This window comes from Pelmatolapia mariae, linkage group LG3_W (genome assembly GCF_036321145.2).
Source record: "Pelmatolapia mariae isolate MD_Pm_ZW linkage group LG3_W, Pm_UMD_F_2, whole genome shotgun sequence".
Taxonomy (NCBI): Eukaryota; Metazoa; Chordata; class Actinopteri; order Cichliformes; family Cichlidae; genus Pelmatolapia; species Pelmatolapia mariae.
This window is the reverse complement of record NC_086229.1, coordinates 9,869,992-9,890,997: the sequence shown is the minus strand read 5'-3', so window position 1 is coordinate 9,890,997 and position 21,006 is coordinate 9,869,992. Positions and strand designations below refer to the sequence as shown.

Here is a 21,006-nt window from a genome sequence, read left to right as displayed (position 1 = left end):
CTTTGATGTGGATATAATGTCAAAGAGTCCTTCACTGATGCAGACGCCTCCTGTCTGTGTGGCTGCTGCTGCTCTTACGTCACCGCCACGCGACGACGGCTGTCCCAATTCAAAGTGTACTCCAAATGCACCGTCGATTTCCCCAAATATCAAGCGTGGTCCGGTGCACGCTTCGTGGTCCCATATATCCCACAATTCATAGCGAGGCGGTGGGTGTGGATAATTTTGCCGCAAAATACGGCAGAAGGGAGCGGCCGAAGAGTGAACTGTCAAAAGTAAGTACTGAATATGATGTCACTTATTTATGTGCGAATGTTTAATAATGAAGAACATTAAAACATTACTGTTGGCCACATGTCGGCAAAGTTATGTGACATTAGTGATGTTTGTACTTTCAGCGGTAACTTGGTTTTAAAGCCTCTACTTCTAAATACATATATAGTCGACCTTAATCTTACAGAGAATGTGATGATTTTATGGATAATTAAAGTCAGTCATATATCCACAAACACAACAAGCTGAAAGTCAGTGATGCTGCTCGGTTTGCAGTCCTGAATATCACGGCACAAGCAGGATTCACTGCACTGTTAATGTTAGCTATGTTATATTGCTGCCTCTGTTCGGTGGTGTCGAGCCAAACGGACTTTAACGTGTGTCTGAACGAGCTGACGGTTCACTCGTTAAGCTGAAAGAAAGATGCTTTAATCACAGGAGTCACACATGTGTCCACTGTACCATCTGGGAACTCTTCTTGTTTAGCACTCGTAATAACACAAACACTAAATCCTCCTTCTCTTGTGCTGTTTTGTAGCAGTGTATACACCTGAGACTGTCACCTGTCTGTCTGTCCTGCACTCTCTCTCTGTTTCTTTCTCTCTGATTGTGGAATAAAAGTATGAACATGTATTTATAAGTTACACTTGTGTTTGAATCCTGCAGCTTATCACACATTTGATTTCCATGTGTGACGACTGCAAGTGTCCAGAGTGAGGACAGACTGAGGGACCCACTGCTGCACATCATCTGTGAGGCTTTGCACCCCTGATGATCCACCAGGACAAACTCAGCAGTGTGTGAGGAAGAGGAGGAGGAAGAGCCAGCAGCAGCTGACAGATGGAGAGAATAGACAGACTGTTCCCTGTTTGTGAAGGACTGCTAGGAAAGTTTAACATAACTAATTGTCTCTCCTGAATCAGTCTTATTAGGTAATGTTCAAATAATGTTATCATCCCAGTGTTTTCAGTGTGGGAGAAAGTACTCAGGGCCTTCAAGTTACACACTATGAAAGGCAGCAACAACTTTAATATTCAGAAACCTAAAGTATGTATCAGCAGCAGAATGGAGCTAAAAATAAATGTTTGTTTCAGTTCTATGAAGCTTTGAGTATTTTGGATTAGTAGCACTGCTGTGTTTGTTGCATCATATTGCTGTAACTGTTTATAATGCTTTATATATTCTGAGGTAAGTTGATCTATAGTGTTACATCATATTCTATAAGGATGTTATGTGTTTGTATACTTTCTGCCCAGTTTGACCCATTTAGCAGAAGTCAGCCTGTTTAATGCTCTGATATCTATTCTGTGTGACTTAAAGCAGTTATGACATGGTCTGATTTTCTCACCCAATAAAGGAATATCTCATATATCAGTCTACTCTTCATTCTATCACCAACAGTTTTCACAGCTCGGACATTTTGTTTTTTACACATATATGTAAGCATTGAGCCAAATGTAATAATGCCAACATATTAAACGAACAATATTTGTCTCTTATATATAATACATCTGTATATACACTGTCAGAGATACTTGTCTTTGAGTGAAGATTTAAGGTGATAGGAAATATAAATAACTGCAACTTGAATCTTTGACCCAGAGTTCAAGCTCATATATATATATATGATCTGACAATAAATATAATATTGGCCATATTATATTTACATTACCACAGTGAGATGATTTTAGTCTCATGAACAACATTAGCTAATTGTTATTTACTAACTAATCTTAAATGACTGTTCAGCACAGAAATGAAGCCCAACTATCATGTTTTACAGTCCTGTGGTCTCAACTAATCAAAGTGATGTCATGACAAAATGAATGACCAACAAAACATTTTTTTTCCTTCATTTATGTCACACAATGGTGTATGTAACATTTCTCGCGATTAGTATCATGGTTGCTAGGCAACCTGAACAGCGCAACGAAGGCTAGACCGTCCCATTTCACAAGCCTCTCACTTCCGCACTTCTCGTACTTATAGTACGCACCGTACGTAGTACGCGTAGTGTGCGTACTTCAAGCGTGCAGACCTTGAATTGGGACACAGCCATTGAGTTAAATCTTTCTGTACTTCCTGTTTAGTGACCTCATCATTTAGCACAGCCTCATTAAATCTGCAGTATTTAGATAGTTTACTGGGTCCCGTCCTCACCATCAAAGATACTGGTTTGTGTCCTCACACAGTGATGGTTCTGTACTACAGTCACTGGTCCTATAGAGTTCTTTACCAGGTGGTGTTGAAGAACTCTCATGGACCCGGGACATGAAGGTGATGTAAGTGGCCCCAGAGATCTGAACCCAGTTCTGCTGGGTCCACGGTCGGTCTGAGAGCACAGCTGGAGTTAAATATACAGGATATAAAGTGAACCTGGAAACTAAACTGCATGCTGCCCTGGATGATAAACTCCTGGAGTTTAGAAACCAGATCTGAATGAAGAACTTGCTGAGCTTAGAGGTTTTATGATTAACTGTATCGGTATCAAACGGTATCAAATGTGAAGCGTGGTTTTTGATGAATGCAAAAACTGAGCGAGAGGGGCTGCTTTTGTGTGTGTGTGTATGGATAATAGCAAACACTGAAATAAATTTTTTGCACGCAGCAATGAATTTTGTTCACTCAAATTCAGCTTTTCTTCGCTCAAAATAAATTTCTCCTCAAAATGCAACACTTGCACCTGCAAATTTTTTTTTTTGTGCGCTCAGAATAGTGGCACAAAAATAACGCCATATTGCGACTTCCATCCACAAATAAAGCTGCTGCTGGCTGAGTTGGTTTGAGCTGAGACTCATCTCCAATAAGCCAAACTGAGCCCCACTTGTGTTTGTGTATTTATTTCAAAACAAAAACAAACTTTTCGCTTTCATTCAAACGAAATAGTGCATCTATGAACTTATATCATTTGAGAATGGGACTGAAAGGTGATGTCAAATAACGTGCAAAAACCCACTCACCCAACTTCTCCATTGAGAACGCCAGCATCAGGTAAATAACATGTGACCACACCCACATGCAATCACCTGAGGTGCAGGGAAATCTAAACACCTGCACCACCATAACAAATAAAACATAAACATTCACTTTGGCTCTTACACTCAGTCGGCACTTTCATTCATGACTTCAACAGGTTGAAATGAGCTTTGAAGAAACATCAGTTTAGTGCTGAAATATCCAAACGCTGCAGGAACAAGAACAACAAAGTGATGACGGATGTTTGTGCTTCAAACAGGAAAACCAGCAGAAATAAATTACAACCTGCCAGAGGTTTCGGAATTTCCGAGGTTGCTGAATGCAGCACAGTGTTTCGATGCTCCCGAGTGTCCGCAAACGCCGCATTAGGCTCAAAGTTTACTTTCACTTCCTGAACTTCGTGGAGTGGAGCTTATTGTTGTTGTTGTGAAGAAACTGTAAGTTTGCTTTGTTTCCTCCTTTAACAGTTTGTCTTTAGGAACTTTACTGTTTGTTCAGCTCATGTTCGATTTCTTCACCAAACAAACTGTGTGTGTTTGTATTAAAGTTAGTGTGTAATGTTTTCCTGGCTAACATCAGCTGTGTGCAGCTTAGTTCAGCACAAATCTGCCGCTCCTTAGTTCACGTAACGGACTCACAGCTGGACCAACGGTGTGTTTGCGGTTGCTGTGTGATCAGAGTCCGGAAGTCAGACTAAACACACTGGTTGGCTGTATCCCAATTCAGGGTCTGCAGCCTTAAAATGCGGCCTGTAAGGCTGCAGACTCTGAATTGGGATACAGCCATATTGACCTGGTTTCTAGGTTACATGACAGGTCACTGGTCAGTGACTGTAACTCAATTACTCCTGTTAATGTGAATTCACTGAGTGTTTGTGGTTTACCTCTCAGACTGACTGAAGATGATGATGGAGGAAAAGGAGGACAGAGCAGGGTCCAGCTGTCCGTCTGTGAGGAGTGACCGGTCCAAAGATCAAAATCCTCCGGTCTTCAGTGCTGATCCTGGACCAGCGAGGTCAGAGAGCTGAACTCACTGAGTAACAGAAATAATTCTGCACTGACGTTATAATCAGTGTTGATTCTGGTTGATTTTCTGTGTTTGTGAGCTGAGAGGAAATGAAAATGAATTTGTAACAAAAATCAGTTTTGTCCAGTTTTCCTGTAAAAAGCTGAACTCTAATCTAAGAGGATGTTACTGACAGGAAACAGCTGCATTATCTGCAGTCTGTGTGATCACAGCTGCTTCAATCATGTTTGTGTCTGCAGAGGTCAGAGGTCACAGTCTGCAGGGTCCAGCTGTCCGTCTGTGAGGAGTGACCGGTCCAAAGATGACCCTCCAAACTTCAGTGGTGAACCTGGACCAACGAGGTCAGAGAGCATGTTTGTGTTTGTGTTTCCTGGATAAATCTGACCTGAAACATCCTCAGATTGTTACAAAGATTCATTAAAAAGAAAACAATGAAAGAGATCAAAATGTTAGACTTCTGACATTTCTGACAAAGAGTGGAAACAACAAAGAGTGGAAAATTAAGGGGGTCTGAATACTTTCCATTCCCACTGTACTTTGGATCTTGTGCTGTCTGTGGCCCTGAAATCTGCAACAATAATTCTCTGACCACATACCTGTAATATTTGAGTTTCCTCTTTCCTGTCAGTGTGTTAGACTTGACGTGCATAAATACTGATCTCACATGATTACCTCAGATACAGATGATCGTTTTGTTTGTTCTTATAAAACAAACAAAACTTGACCACTGACAGCCTGCTTTCTCTGATTAATTCAACCTGTTTGGAAATCCTTGATCCCATTGGTCGTCTCAGGAGTCTAACCAGGAGTCTAAAACCTAAGACCCAGCCCTGGTTGAATAATGTTACCAGATCATTGTTAAACAATCAGAAAGCTGTAAGAGCATCAGAAACAAAGTATTTCTCTAAGATTAAGTGTAATAACTTTAATAGACCTCATATTTTATTTAGTGTTATTAACTCAGCTCTAAATCTTCCTACTGCTGCTCTTCTTGTAGCATCACTGAGTCTCAGGACAAAGTCAGATTGTGACACAAAGCAAACAAGTCGTTCTTCCATAGGATGGTCGAAGAATAATGGATTGTATTTTATATAGTGCTTCTCAAGACCCTCAAAGTGCTTTACAATTCCACTATTCATTCACACACTGATGGAGGCAGCTACAGTTATAGCCACAGCTGCCCTGGGGCAGACTGACAGAAGCGAGGCTGCCATATCGCGCCATCAGCCCCTCTGGCCAACACCAGTAGGAGGTAGGTGAAGTGTCTTGCCCAAGGACACAACGACCAAGACAGACAGAGCAGGGAATCGAACCGGCAACCTTGTGGTTTCCCAACCCACGGAACCATGGTCGCCCAACGAACCATGGTCGCCCAACAATAATGTGTTTTAGAAACACCAAACAAATCAAACTCTGAATCCTAATCCAACAGAAATATTGTAGAAATTCCTGAACTGAATCCTGAACACTCCTGAATCCACCAACACCCAGAGCTGAAGCTGCTCTGTGTGAAGGACTGAGCTCAGATTCACTCAATGATGTAGGATTGATCAGCAGTTACACAAATGTTTGTAGTTGCTGCACAAAGCAGTCACAGCAGGTATTGTCAGCAATGTTTCACCAAAGGTGATTCCGATAAAGTTATTTGAGCAGAAAACTACTGGATCTTTATCTTGTGCTTGAACTAATTCTTCATGGTTCCTCCACAGAGTGGACCAGCAGAGCTCAGAGGTTCCCAGTGGTCAGTCTGCCCAGCAGCATCAAACACACCTGGACTCCATATTTATGGTCTGTACATGTACAACAACTATTTTTGCATGTGTTCTGCTGACATTCAGCTTTTAAATTTGTGAAGAAACTCAGTGCAAGTTATCTTAGGCTTAGCTTGAAGCACCGCCTATGCCCACGTCAGTGTGCTCCTGTAGGAGCTGCATAATATAGGCAATTTTCACACCATCATTAGAAAAACTCTGCTGACGGAACTGTAGCAAGCACTGTGTGAGAAAACCTGCACATTTGCCGGGCTCACCTGAGAATGCTACCGGTGTAGGGAGAAGTGTGTCCAAAAACACGGGTGTAAGAGCCAAAGTCAATGTTTATGTTTTGCTTATTTGTTATGGTGGCGCAGGTGTATAGCTTTACCTGCATCTCAGCTGATGGCATGTGGGTGTGGTCACAGTCTATTTACCTGATGTCGGTGTTCACAGCAGGTGTGTTGGGTGAGTGGTTTGTGGGCAAACTTTTCTGTTGACCGTCATTTCTTTGGCACATCAGTTAATGCATGCGCTATTTGTAATTTGATTCAAAGCGCAAAAGTTTGTTTTGTTTTGTTCTTAAAATAAATACGCAAAGTACAAGTATGACTCATTATGGATTATTGGAGGCGCGTCACAGGGACACAACCAACTCAGCCGGCCGCGGCTTTATTTATGGATGAAAGTCGCAACATTTAGTCAACAGAAAACCTGTCTTTTATCGCATGCATCAGAAAACAATGAAGAGGATTTTTGGATATACGTTTTGGAGTCACGGAGCTTTCAGATGAGTGGACGCAGTTCTCAAATGAGTAATTGGAAACGGCACCATCACACTAGCACATTGGAACACCGAGCAACAGACACTTCAGAAGCAGTAGGACACGCAGATTCACTCTGTGTATTATTGGGTGTTTTGAACACAGTTTGTAAGTGTCACCGCTTGTCCATTGGGGACATTGGTTTATGGATGAAAGTCGCAACAACGGGAGTGGGTGTAATAGGTGCGTCACTTACGGGAGGTGCCGCAGCTGCTGGCGGAGGAGGAGTAGGTGGTGGATTTTTTTTTGTGAGCGATGTTTGCTGGGCCACGGTTTGGATGAGCTTGGTGATTTCTCCTCGGAGATGAGTAAACATCTTCTCATGCCACTCCAGCCTGGCTGCCAGCATCGCCAAGGTGGGGTTTTGAAGCTGCCGAGTCTGCTGAGTCCATGTTGGCTGGATGATTCTCTCACGGGTTAGAGAGGACTCAGGCACAGATGGGATTAGATCAAATAAAGCTGTTTTTTTTACAGGTCACCAAAGTGCAAACTATAAACAAGTGAAGAGGGAAACATGGTTCCAGGGTCCAAAAGGCCAATTGGGGAAGGGGAAATCCTCTCACACTCTCCCACACACTGTCATTGTCATGGTCCTGGGCCATGTTGGCCCAGCATTCTTAGTTTTTCGTGTGTTTTGGGATTTGTTCTTTATTTATGCCTTGGTTTCTAGGTTCTGTTAAGATGTTTCTTATTTGATTACCCCCTGTGTGCCCCTCTGTGTATCTGAGCCCTCGTTTCCCCTCCTTGTGTTTCATTCAATGTTTTTCCCCAGCCCGTTATGTCTGTCCTCTTTCTCTCCGCCTGTCTGAACCTCTGTGCACTTCCTGTTTTCTTTGACAGTCCCTCGTCAGTATACGTCACGTTGTGTTCACTCCTGCCCTGTCTCGTTATGATTATCAGTGTCACCTGTGTTCCCCGTGTATTTCCACTTCCCTCGTTAACCCTCTGTGTATTTAGGTCTGCGTCTCCCTCAGTTCTGCGTCGCGTTCTCCCTCATGGTGTGTGGATCTCCCTGTGTCTCTCTGTGAGTTTAGTTTATGATTTTCCAGTTTAGTTTAGGTTGCTTTGTATGCTTTTCCCAGCCAGCAAATAAAGCTGTGGTTTTGAGTTCATCCCTTGTGTCTACGAGTTTGCGTTTGGGTCCTCTCCCTGCTCCCACACAGCCAGTCCATGACAGTAGAACGCGACCAGTACATGGACCCAGCAAACCGCTCTCAGCTGCGTGAGCGTCAGGATGCTGCCTTTGCCGAGCTGGAGGAGGAGCTCCGCTTGAGGCCGTGGGGCACTCCTGACTACGGGCAGATTTTCCGAGGAACTCGGCTGGCTCTCGGCGGTCCCCGGAGCTGCCGAAAGCCCCCACCTGCTGCTTCACCTGCACCCAAGCTGCGGCCGCTTCAGGTGGGAATTCTCCGCGTCTCTTCAGATGCCCACGCTCCAGCCTCGGCTTCGCCGTTCTGCATGCCGGAGGCTCAGCTGTTTTCTCCGCCCGCTTCCCCTTCCCGTAGGAAGCGGCGCACACGCCGCCATAAGCCGGACAATGGTGAACAACCCACGGTGGTAAGCGGCAATGACTTTTATCCTCACATCCCATCTGACATTAACAGTAATAAACTCACCTCTGATCCGTGGGGAACTTCCCTTATGGACGATGACATAGACTGGGAAAACTATTTCCATCCAGCTCCCTCTGAGTTGGGATTTATCAAGGACTCTCACCACCCTTTAAAACCTCCAAAGACGGCTAAGTCAAAGACTGTAAATTGTGATGGCAGAGGGGCTACTCCGATGTTTGATGAAACAGTTTTTTCTGACCCTGTGTGTGTAACCCCTGAGTCTGCCCATTCAAAAACTGTCTTATCTGAGCCTGCCTCTCCGTCTACCTGTGTTTCTTCTCCCAGGGCAGCTCGGGCCCGGCTTCTCTCTGCACCCGTTTCAGTCCCTCGGGTGGAGAAAGCTGAGGTTCAGCTGGTCCCTACTCCGGCTCCCAGGGCAGCCGTGACTCAGCTTCCTCCTGCACCCGTACCTACTCCTTGGGTGGGAGTGGCTGGTGTCCGGTCTGCCATATCACCAGTGCCGGTCCCTGAGGTGAGGCCAGCTAGTACACAGCCTGCCTCTGCACCTGTACCTACTCCTCGGGTGGGAGCAGCTTGTGTCTGGCAGAAGCCTGCACCCGTTCCCGTGTCCACTGTAAGTGTGAGCAAGTCTGTCCAGCCAGCGTCTTCGTGTTCAGAAGGCTCCGAAGAGTTAGCTCAGCCAACCATGACAGCAGACCCACTGTTTCTCGCGCAGTTGTGGAAGTATTGCCGGGGCGTTATCCACGCTAAGGACGCTCCCGAGAGACACGTCCAGGTTGTTTTTTTTGACAACTTTTTGTCTTCCACCTTCTGCACAGCCAGCTTTTCGGACATCAAAAGACTGAAACAAATAATAGCAGCTCTGAGAGCCAGGCTTTGGTTTGAGCTGTTTGACATTGGTGATCCAGGCAAAGAAGACTCTGCGGCCCTTCTGGACGCCCTCGCAGCCTGGTATTCTCGGCGTCAGCATCTTTTTCCGTCACGATTAATAACCAAATCCTTCGATCCTCCCTTCAGAAAGAGACTGCGTCCTCACTATCCTCTCTCCACCACACCTCCACTTTCTCCAGGAGCTCACTTAGCTGCCCAGCCTCCAGTAGCTCAGGTCTTAGCGCAGGCATCAGCTTTTCCCCCAGTCCAGTCCCCAGCTCAACTGCCTTTTGTTCACACTCCAGCCCAGTCTCCTGTAGCCCAGTCACCTGCTCTACAGCCTGCTCCAGTTCAGTCAGTCCAGCCTGCTCCAGTTCAGTCAGTCCAGCCTGCCCCAGTTCAGTCAGTCCAGCCTGCCCCAGTTCAGTCAGTCCAGCCTGCCCCAGTTCAGTCAGTCCAGCCTGCCCCAGTTCAGTCAGTCCAGCCTGCCCCAGTTCAGTCCGTCCAGCCTGCCCCAGTTCAGTCCGTCCAGCCTGCCCCAGTTCAGTCCGTCCAGCCTGCCCCAGTTCAGTCCGTCCAGCCTGCCCCAGTTCTGTCCGTCCAGCCTGCCCCAGTTCTGTCCGTCCAGCCTGCCCCTGTGCTCCCTGTTTCACCTGCAGCTCAGGCCCCTGTTTCACCTGTAGCTCAGGCCCCAGTGCCGCCTGTAGTTCAGGCCCCAGTGCCGCCTGTAGTTCAGGCCCCAGTGCCGCCTGTAGTTCAGGCCCCAGTGCCGCCCGTAGTTCAGGCCCCAGTGCCGCCCGTAGTTCAGGCCCCAGTGCCGCCCGTAGTTCAGGCCCCAGTGCCGCCCGTAGCTCCAGTGTCCCCCGTAGCTCCAGTGTCCCCCGTAGCTCCAGTGTCCCCCGTAGCTCCAGTGTCCCCCGTAGCTCCAGTGTCCCCCGTAGCTCCAGTGTCCCCCGTAGCCCCGTCGCTCATTCCGTCGCCAGTTTCTCACACTCACTTTTTGCAGGGAAAAAGTCTGAGTTCCACCCTGGGAGTTTCTCGCGCCTTAGCTGCTTCAAGCACCGTAATGCACTCCAGGGCCTCCCCAGAAGCTAGGTTTCACCCCCCAGCTAGTACTGGACCCCTGAAGATTAAGCAGCCCTCAGAGAACTCCTCCGTGTTAGTGTTTCCTGGGCAAAGCCAGTGCTCCGTGCAGTGCCAGCTGCCTTTTCGTCGGCTAGTGGACTCTTTGCCTCGTGCCTCCGCTGGAGGGTCCGAAGGACCGCTCCGGCCTTTGCTTCCTGTCGTCGCTGGAGGGTCCAAGGGGCCCGTCCGGCCTTTGCTTCCTGTCGTCGCTGGAGGGTCCAAGGTGCCCGTCCGGCCTCTGCTTCCTGTCGTCGCTGGAGGGTCCAAGGGGCCCGTCCGGCCTCTGCTTCCTGTCGTCGCTGGAGGGTCCAAGGGGCCCGTCCGGCCTCTGCTTCCTGTCGTCGCTGGAGGGTCCAAGGGGCCCGTCCGGCCTTTGCTTCCTGTCGTCGCTGGAGGGTCCAAGGGGCCTGTCCGGCCTTTGCTTCCTGTCATCGCTGGAGGGTCCAAGGGGCCCGTCCGGCCTTTGCTTCCTGTCGTCGCTGGAGGGTCCAAGGGGCCCGTCCGGCCTTTGCTTCCTGTCGTCGCTGGAGGGTCCAAGGGGCCCGTCCGGCCTTTGGTTCCTGTCGTCGCTGGAGGGTCCAAGGGACCCGTCCTGCCTGCGGCCTCTTCGTCTCCGGCTTCCACGCCGCCGGCTGCTGCGCCTCCGTCTCCGGCTTCCACGCCACCGCCCGCAGCTTCGTCTGCAGCGGCCTCGGACTTGTCACCTACGCCAGCTGCCGCCTCTGCCTCACCTACGCCAGCTGCCGCCTCCGTGTCTTCGCCTTCAGTGTCGCCTGGTCCTGCCCTGTCTGGGTCTGCAGCTCTCTGGCCACTTTCCAGGCCCCTGGCCAGGCGCCATCGCCGTCGTGGGCGGCCCCCGGACCGCCTTCGCCTGGGTCGCCGCCGTTGCCTCCCGCACGGTCGGCCCCCTGAACTGTGTCCACGTCGCCGCCGTCTTCCACGCGGCCGGCCTCCGGACCCGCTCTGCTGCCACTGCCGCTTTTCGCGTGGGCGGCCTCCGGAACAGCCGTACTGTGAACTTTGGTGCTGTCGCCCCCGAGTCGACACTCTGTTCTATGTGGACATTGCTTCCCTGTCTTGGACTATTTTTTGTGTTCCTATGACCCTGGTTTTGTGTCATGCTCTTTGTGTTTCATTTGGTTTCGGTCCCTCCGTCCTGGTCCCCCGCCTCCCGGCCTGGGTGGGTTGTTTTGGTTTTTCTTGTTTTTGGTTCTCGGGTTTCGGCTGTCAGGAGCCAGCCCTTGAGGGGGGGGTGGTGTCATGGTCCTGGGCCATGTTGGCCCAGCATTCTTAGTTTTTCGTGTGTTTTGGGATTTGTTCTTTATTTATGCCTTGGTTTCTAGGTTCTGTTAAGATGTTTCTTATTTGATTACCCCCTGTGTGCCCCTCTGTGTATCTGAGCCCTCGTTTCCCCTCCTTGTGTTTCATTCAATGTTTTTCCCCAGCCCGTTATGTCTGTCCTCTTTCTCTCCGCCTGTCTGAACCTCTGTGCACTTCCTGTTTTCTTTGACAGTCCCTCGTCAGTATACGTCACGTTGTGTTCACTCCTGCCCTGTCTCGTTATGATTATCAGTGTCACCTGTGTTCCCCGTGTATTTCCACTTCCCTCGTTAACCCTCTGTGTATTTAGGTCTGCGTCTCCCTCAGTTCTGCGTCGCGTTCTCCCTCATGGTGTGTGGATCTCCCTGTGTCTCTCTGTGAGTTTAGTTTATGATTTTCCAGTTTAGTTTAGGTTGCTTTGTATGCTTTTCCCAGCCAGCAAATAAAGCTGTGGTTTTGAGTTCATCCCTTGTGTCTACGAGTTTGCGTTTGGGTCCTCTCCCTGCTCCCACACAGCCAGTCCATGACAGTCATACTTGTTCTCCACACAGGAAAGGCAGTTGGTCCGGGGAAATTGTTTCACTTAATCATCCAGCAAAGACCTGTTCTACTTCCCAGCCTTAAATATCATAATCCTCAGCCGAGTAATTGAGAACGGAACAAAATCAGAATCTCCACAGTAGAAGTCCAAAACGAAACAGAGGAGCTGGGTCAACCATGAGTCCATAGACACAAAGTCCAAAAGCAGTTCAGAGGCCAAACCTGGAGGCTGACTGCACTGTGGTCCGAAACTGCACAGTTCTGTGGGGCGACCTGGAGGCCGACGGCACAGAGTCCATAACTGAGTGGATCAGGAACCCGGCTTTGTGGAAGACAGCAGCGACAACAGAGCAGGTCTGGAGGCTGGCCCGTGGAAGACTGCTGCGACTGTGGTAAAGTTAGTCTGGCCAACCGCGTGGAAGGCGGTAGGTGGATGGGCTCTCTTGAACCCCCAGTGGACACAAGGAAGTGCTATCCGGGCTCTCCTGAGCCTCCAGCGGGTACAGGCGGCGGTGTGGGAGCCGTAGAGTCCTGGACTGGCTCTCCTGAGTCTCCAGCGGGAACAGGCAGTTGCGTGGAAGCCACAGAGTGACAGCAGCATGAGCGCCGCTTTCTCCGGGAAGAGGGAGGAGGCGAGCCAGGCCACAAATCCTCCTCCTGGTGAAGCCGCTGGAAAGCTCACTACCCCAACATCAAACCCAACAAATAGATCATTGTTGTATAAAAAAATATTACAAACTATTACCTGAAGCTGCTTGAGGTCCTGATCATTTCACAGGGTGATTTTGTGTATTATGTAAGGATGGACCGATCCGATATACCCAGCTACTTGAATGACTCGCAACTGTCTGAAATCTTCCCATCTAGTTTTCAGCCTTTTCACAGTACGGAGACAGCTCTTGTTAAAGTTATGAATGACATTTTTGTTGCTACTGATCGTGGTAAATATGCTGTGCTTGTGTTATTGGACATGACAGCTGCATTTGACACAGTGGACCACGACCTGCTGATCTCCCGCTTACACCACAGTGTGGGATTTTCTGATTTGGCATTGTCATGGATAAAATCAAATCTTTCCGAAAGGAGTTTTTGTGTTAAGCTGGGGTTGACCACTTCCTCTCTGGCCCCTCTGCTTTGGGGTGTGCCCCAGGGATCTATCCTCGGGCCATTATTTTTCTCGCTTTATTTATTCCCTCTTGGTGCAATTTTTCGTAAACACAGAGTGTCATTTCATTTGTATACTGATGACTGTCAGCTTTATTTACCTTTTAGTCATTTGGATACCTCCCCATGTCAATCACTGCTTGACTGTCTTAGCGATATTAAATCATGGATGGCAAGTAATTTTCGGAATTTTAATGTTCGCAAAATGGAAGCAATTTTATATGGCCTGCATCGTTCTACTGATTCTCCAGATGTTGATTTTGGTGATTTGACCTCCCACTTGAAAAGTTTGATCACTAATCTTGGTGTTAAACTTGATTCCGCGCTTACTTTTGAAGGTCATGTAAATGTGGTGGTAAAATCTGCTTTTTATCACCCCAGACACCTATCAAAGGTTAAGCCTTTCCTTTCCAAACCCAATTTGGAAACTCTTATTCATGCTTTTAACACTTCACGTCTGGACTATTGTAATTCCCTTTGAATAGGGGTTGGGTTGGGCACCTTGTCACGCCTGCAGTTAGTGCAAAATGTGGTGGCATGATTTTTAACCGGTAGTAGGAAATTCGATCACATCACTCCAGTTCTGGCTTCCTTGCATTGGCTTCCCATTGAATTTAGGGTTCGTTTAAAAGTCCTTTTATTGGTTTGTAAATCTTTAAATGGTCTGGCTCCTGTCTACTTATCTGATTTGCTGAAGCCACATGTTCCTCCTCGCTTGCTCCGTTCAGCTGAGCAGCTGTTGCTGTCGGTTCCTAAGTCGCGGCTGAAATGCAGAGGAGACTGAGCGTTTTCAATTATGGCTCCGATGCTTTGGAATAACCTTCACCTCCATATTAGACAAGCGTCATCAGTGCAGGTCTTTAAGTCCAGATTGAAAACCTGTTTTTATTCCCTGGCTTTTAACTCTGTAGGAAACTGACACCTTTATTATTATTTTCATTGTATTTTTAATGATTTTATTGTATTTTTATTATGCTAGTTGTTTTGATCTGTGTTGTTCAGCACTTTGGTCTGCCTGGTGTGTTCTTAAAGTGCTATACAAATAAACGATGATCATGATGATGATGATATGAGGATCGGATATCAAAGAGAACTAAAAAAATGTAATCCGATACATTAAATATCACAAAAGCACCTCACAAAACTTGTGACATGGCGTAACTCAGCTCATAAACTTAGCACGTCGGAGCAGTATGCGTCACGTGATAGAGCGGCTGTGGCATGCAAGACCTGACGGCGGTCTGGTTGAGCATTTGGAGCCTTGCTATGGGACCGGCATATCATCTCCGAGAAAGTTATCCCATAGAGAAGTAAAGCAAGTGTGTAAGTTCATCTCTGAATGTTTGTAAAGCATTCCCACGTTAAGCTTAACAACTGATATATGGAGCGACTGCCTCTACCTCCCTCTCCTGTTGCTACTTCAATCGTGAAACTGATTGGCTGCTTGGCTTTTCTGTCACGAATCCCGTCTCTCTTGTTTGTTTATCACCCACTTTGCACCAGAAAGAGGAAACCAGCGGCTAAACAACAGCAGCATATTTAACCTTGATAAGCTGTTGTTAGATTTTATTTAATATTACTTTCTACACCAGGATCCTATTCTACGTAGCTGACGGCTGGTAACTGTGCAGGGGCGGATGTAGCAAAGTTTAGCCAGGGGGGCAGGTAGGGCATTAAGAAGGAAAAGGGGGGTACAAAGAAATACTTTTCTTTCTTATTCTCATTTAAAATGTCTAGCTTTTAATAAATAATTATCTGAATCTTACACCCAAAGTTTTAATCTAATGTAAAATGTATAGAAGTCCATAACTTTATATAGTAGCTATTAAGTCTAATACACACCCTAGTAAGCTATAGTACTCTTTCCTTGCAGCAGGAGACAGTTTGTCTCCTGTGTATTTGTGTATTTGTGTATTTATTTATAAGTATTCTCTTCCAGATACTGGAGAACAAAATCATCACTTTTGTGAAGAATGAGCTAAAGAAGATCCAGAAGGATCTGAGTCCAGATGACCTAGAATGCTTAAAGAGTCAATGTGAGGATGGGGATCTATTACAGGATGAGGATGAAGAGCAGAGTAAGAGCAGCAGAGAAGCATTTGTAAAAATCACACTGCACTTTCTGAAGAGAATGAAGCAGAAGAAATTGGCTGAGCGTTTGCAGAGAGGTGAGAGTATTTCTCTTTCTATTTATGTGATGGGTGAATAAAATATTTACTACTGTCTGAAGAAATACACAGAAATACATACAAATATGTGCACTTCATTAACCATTGATTGCTTGCATTTTCTCTAATAATTATTTTAGGAACCTGCAATAGAAATTTCCAGTGGTGTCAGCATGAATTTAAATCTAAGATTAGGAAGAAGTTCCAGTTTGTGTTTGAGGGCATCGCTAAAGCAGGAAACCCAACCCTTCTGAATCAGATCTACACAGAGCTCTACATCACAGAGGGAGGGACTGCAGAGGTCAATGATGAACATGAGGTCAGACAGATTGAAACAGCATCCAGGAAATCCGGCAGTCTAGAAGCAATAATCAGACCAGAAGACCTTTTTAAAGCCTCACCTAATAGAGATGAACCAATCAGAACAGTGCTGACAAAGGGAGTGGCTGGCATTGGGAAAACAGTCTTAACACAGAAATACAGCCTGGACTGGGCTGAAGACAAAGCCAACCAGGACATCCAGTTCATATTTCCATTCACTTTCAGAGAGCTGAATGTGCTGAAAGAGGAAAAGTTCAGCTTGGTGGGACTTGTTCATCACTTCTTTACTGAAACCAAAGAAGCAGGAATCTGCAGCTTTGAAGACTTCCAGGTTGTGTTCATCTTTGATGGTCTGGATGAGTGTCGACTTCCTCTGGACTTCCACAAAACTACAATCCTAACTGACCCTAGAAAGTCCACCTCAGTGGATGTGCTGCTGATAAACCTCATCAGGGGGAAACTGCTTCCCTCTGCTCGCCTCTGGATAACCACACGACCTGCAGCAGCCAATCAGATCCCTCCTCACTGTGTTGATATGATGACAGATATCAGAGGGTTCACCGACCCACAGAAGGAGGAGTACTTCAGGAAGAGATTCAGAGATAAGAAACAGATCAGCAGGATCATTCCCCACATTAACACATCACGAAGCCTCCACATCATGTGCCACATCCCAGTCTTCTGCTGGATCACTGCTACAGTTCTGGAGGATGTGCTGGAAACCAGAGAGGGAGGACACCTGCCCAAGACCCTGACTGAGATGTACATCCACTTCCTGGTGGTTCAGGCCAAAGTGAAGAAGGTCAAGTATGATGGAGGAGCTGAGACAGATCCACACTGGAGTCCAGAGAGCAGGATGATGATGGAGTCTCTGGGAAAACTGGCTTTTGATCAGCTGCAGAAAGGAAACCTGATCTTCTATGAATCAGACCTGACAGAGTGTGGCATCGATATCAGAGCAGCCTCGGTGTACTCAGGAGTGTTCACACAGATCTTTAAAGAGGAGAGAGGGCTGTACCAGGACACGGTGTTCTGCTTCATCCATCTGAGTGTTCAGGAGTTTCTGGCTGCTCTTTATGTCCATCTGACCTTCATCAACTCTGGACTCAATCTGCTGGAAGAACAAGAAACAACGTCCAAGAACTCTGAAACAAGAGAATCTGCAGAGAAACACTTCTACGAGACTGCTGTGGACAAGGCCTTACAGAATCCAAATGGACACCTGGACTTGTTCCTCCGTTTCCTCCTGGGTTTTTCACTGCAGACCAATCAGACTCTCCTACAAGGTTTGCTGACACAGACTGGAAGTAGCTCACAGAGGAGTCAGGAAGCAGTCCAGTACATCAAGAAGAAGCTCAGTGAGAACCTCTCTGCAGAGAAAAGCATCAATCTGTTCCACTGTCTGAACGAACTGAATGATCATTCTCTAGTGGAGGAGATCCAACAGTCTCTGAGTTCGGGAAGTCTCTCCACAGATAAACTGTCTCCTGCTCAGTGGTCAGCTTTGGTCTTCATCTTGCTATCATCAGAAAAAGATCTGGATGAGTTTGACCTGAAGAAATACTCTGCTTCAGATGAGGCTCTTCTGAGAATGCTGCCAGTGGTCAAAGCCTCCAACAAAGCCCAGTCAGTAAACAACTACTAGCCCTTTTACAATAAGTGTTTTACAAAAAGTGTTCTTGATTGAGCATTTCCTGGCAGGATACTTTCTCTAGCATAATTTAGCGGTCATCAAAAACAAGCACCTCTGGGATCCATACTACCAAAATAACAACACAGGTTGAATTTTTTAGCCCAGGTGAACAGGACTCATGTTGTTTACTCGTGAGCGTGTCTGCATGTCATACAGTGTTTTTCTGCCTTTCTAATGCATATAAGATTAGGGATAGGTATCGTTTAGGTTTTGTCGGATACCGATGCCAAACCAGTACTTTTGAAACGGTGCCAGTGCTTAAATGGTGCTCGAACCAGTGCTTAAAGAATGGAGAACACAAACTTTGTCCTAAAACCTCTGATGTTTAGCTGTTTTTTTTTTTTTTTTTTTTTGGTAAAAAGATAACAATGCTAGCCTTTTCTGCAGCTATAGGGCATAAATGGCATATATGGTATCACTCTATCAAACAAGAAGACAGCCGCATGTAATTATGACAGTGTTTGCTAATTCACCTTATGTGCATTCATTTAATAACGTGGATAGTCTACTAAAAGTAAATTACACACAAACAACATTAAGCTACTCACCCAGAGAAGCACGGCTGCTGCTGCCATCATCATCCATCATCATTTCTACTACACTGGCAGGGCTAGGGGCCAGGACTCTACTCTTCGGGTTCTTGGGGGATGTTGCTAACTCCAGGTCCGATAACAGGCACCACACCCGCAGTAGATGTGCTCGGTGTGAGATCTTGCATCAAATACCGTGCATTTCTCGGCTTTGAAAAAAATGCTATGCGTCGCGAGGTGTGTTTCATCAGATTCTAGGTGTTACCTCCTTTTCACAGTATCACCTTAAAGCACTTGTTGCAGGCTGCTGAGTTTGCATCTTTTACTGTGAAGTACAGCAAGACTTTTGACCGCTTCGCCTTGGGCATTTTTAATCAGTAGCTCTGCTCTAAAAAAAATGTACGTACCTGGGCCCGCCTACTATCCTTGGAAAGGTAAAATGATTGGCTAGAATCCAAAGTGTATGACATCTCAAGAAATAAAAAGCACCGAAATGTGCGCTGCTTATCGGTCTGGTTACTGCCATTTATGTTAGAAGACCGGCACCCATCCCTATATAAGATACTCAGCAAACTCTTAACTACTTGAAGGAGTTAATGAAGCTTATTTTAAGACTTAACCCTTAAGAACCCAGACCTATTTCTACTTTCATGAAAATTATGGGGGTTGTAAGTTATATCAAATGAATCATATATAACACATTTCTGAAGTTTTTTTTGTAATAGCTCCACCCACTGCCCCAGGTGTGAAATGTCACATATGCATCACATTGGGCATACAAGGTACATTTGTTCCATATTTAGAAGGTAATTCTGTAAACACTTTCTTGCTTTTAAAAACAGAATTTCCTTTTTATTTTCAAATTCTTAACATGGATAATGATGGTAACACTTCTTGGTTTACTTCAACAAGCTTCTTGGAAAAAAATAAAAAAAATAAATCAGCCCAATGAAGAAGTGTGAGCACAAGTGGGGTTGAGGAGAAGAAGTTATGAGCAAAAACTTTGTAGTTTTGCTCAGCTGGCAGAGTTTCACACAACTTCACCACAACATCTCCTCCAATCCCAAGTAAAGTCTTCTTCCCAGTACCACCTTGATAAACAACAAAATCATGGAGCATACCAGAGGATGAGCACCGGGCCCAGATTTTCAATCCCCAGGGGTGGGGCTTTCCCTTCACATACTGCCTTATTGGGCTGTGTGTCCCCTTGAAGTGTACCATTTGCTCATCAACAGAGTTGTACTCCTCTGGGACGATATCCAGGCATTGTTCGCGAAGCATTTGAAGCCATGGACGGATCTTCCAGCACTTGTCTTCTGCATCTCTGTGTAATAAATCTGTTTTGTCAGTGAAATGTAGAGATCCCAACAGGGTTTGAAATCGGTTGCGGGACATGTTATCTGCTACCATAGGACACCTGGTGTCATTTTCCCAGTATGCTCGATTTCCAGGCATTTGGCATGGACCCATCCTCAGATAGAGACCAATGAGTATTTCTAGTTCTTTAACAGTGGTATTTACATTTCTCAGATGGTTGGATTTTTGTACACTGTATAAATTTGTTTGTTCCATTAACAACAGCAGCATATCATCTGTGATGAAGTTTTTGAAGTACTCCAGTGGAGTGTGGATCTCATCTGGAGGTTTGGCACAGGGTCCCATGAATGTGGTCTCAGGGGTTTCGAACATTTTCTTTCTTCAGGAGGATTTTTATCCTTTGATAGCTGCCTTGGGCTGCCCAGTGTCTATATGGCTTGAATGTGTCTTTGTCTCTAAATCACTTGAATCACAACTGTCTGAATCACTGGATTCACTTGATTCATCACTCTCCACGTCTTTGTGGGGGATGTAATTAGGGTCTTCAGAATCTTCATCTGAGCTACTTTCACATCCCTCATACTCATTGTCCTCTGCAGTGATAAACTCCAGCGCATCTTGAACACTATATTTTTCCTTTTTATCCATTCTACAAAAGAGTGAAAATGACAGAAAATAGGGGGTAACTGAAAAACGCCTCGACAAAGCTAAAGTAAAGTTCCATCACAAATTTAGGTAATTTAACAAATTAGGTATGCTTGAATTTAGTTAAATATGACTGAGAATTAACAACAAAGAATATGTTTATTTAAAATAACAGAACAAGCTAAACTGACCAAGCAAATGATCAGTTTTTGTCTTTTTGTGACAAATATGTCACATCAGTTTTTTAAAGAAAATTTGGAGTTTAATGCCCGATGTGACATATTTGTCACAGCGATATTTAACAAACTGATTCTAGATCAAATTGTTTCACAAATATTACCAAACTAGGTTACAAGTGACCTATGACATCTTATCTAAAGTTTAGAATTGCTGAATGAGTAAAAGCTTACCTTTGGAAAAAGAAAAAGTTTTTAAAATTAGCAGAGTGGTCTCATTAGCTAACCAGGTGGACCAAGACTTTGAAAATGGTGTCTTGAACACCCAGAGTGCCTCACTTGTCACATGACTGAACTAGTTTGTGCAGTAGACGTCACTTAGGGACTTTATTAGTTAAAAGTCAAAGTTAAACCATTATAAATAGTTTTTCTCTAAGTGTAAAGGGGCGGTGACACCAGTGTCACTGTGGGTCCTTAAGGGTTAAAATTTAATTTGTATTCTTATTTATAAAGTGGACATGAAAATATGTTTTTCTTGTAGTAGAAAGTAAGTGATTTCATTTTTTTCTAAAATATAACTGATTTTCAGACTGTCTGGCTGTAACCTCTCAGAGAGAAGCTGTGAAGCTCTGTGCTCAGTTCTCAGCTCCCAGTCCTCTACTCTAGGCAAACTGGACCTGAGTAACAATGACCTACACATCTCAGGAGTAAAG

General features: G+C 45.8%; 1 protein-coding gene across 1 annotated transcript in view; it reads left to right on the top strand.

The window, feature by feature from the left end:
- The first annotated feature begins 3,630 nt into the window (after positions 1–3,630).
- LOC134624181 (protein NLRC3-like) overlaps positions 3,631–21,006 on the top strand; it is a 54,573-nt gene continuing 37,197 nt past the window's right edge. The window contains exons 1-6 of the mRNA XM_063469167.1: positions 3,631–3,686; positions 4,140–4,263; positions 4,515–4,616; positions 5,985–6,063; positions 15,383–15,611; positions 15,752–17,558. Of these exons, the coding sequence (XP_063325237.1) occupies positions 4,151–4,263; positions 4,515–4,616; positions 5,985–6,063; positions 15,383–15,611; positions 15,752–17,558 (2,330 nt within the window). The 5' untranslated portion in view covers positions 3,631–3,686; positions 4,140–4,150. The remainder of the gene's footprint in view (positions 3,687–4,139; positions 4,264–4,514; positions 4,617–5,984; positions 6,064–15,382; positions 15,612–15,751; positions 17,559–21,006) is intronic.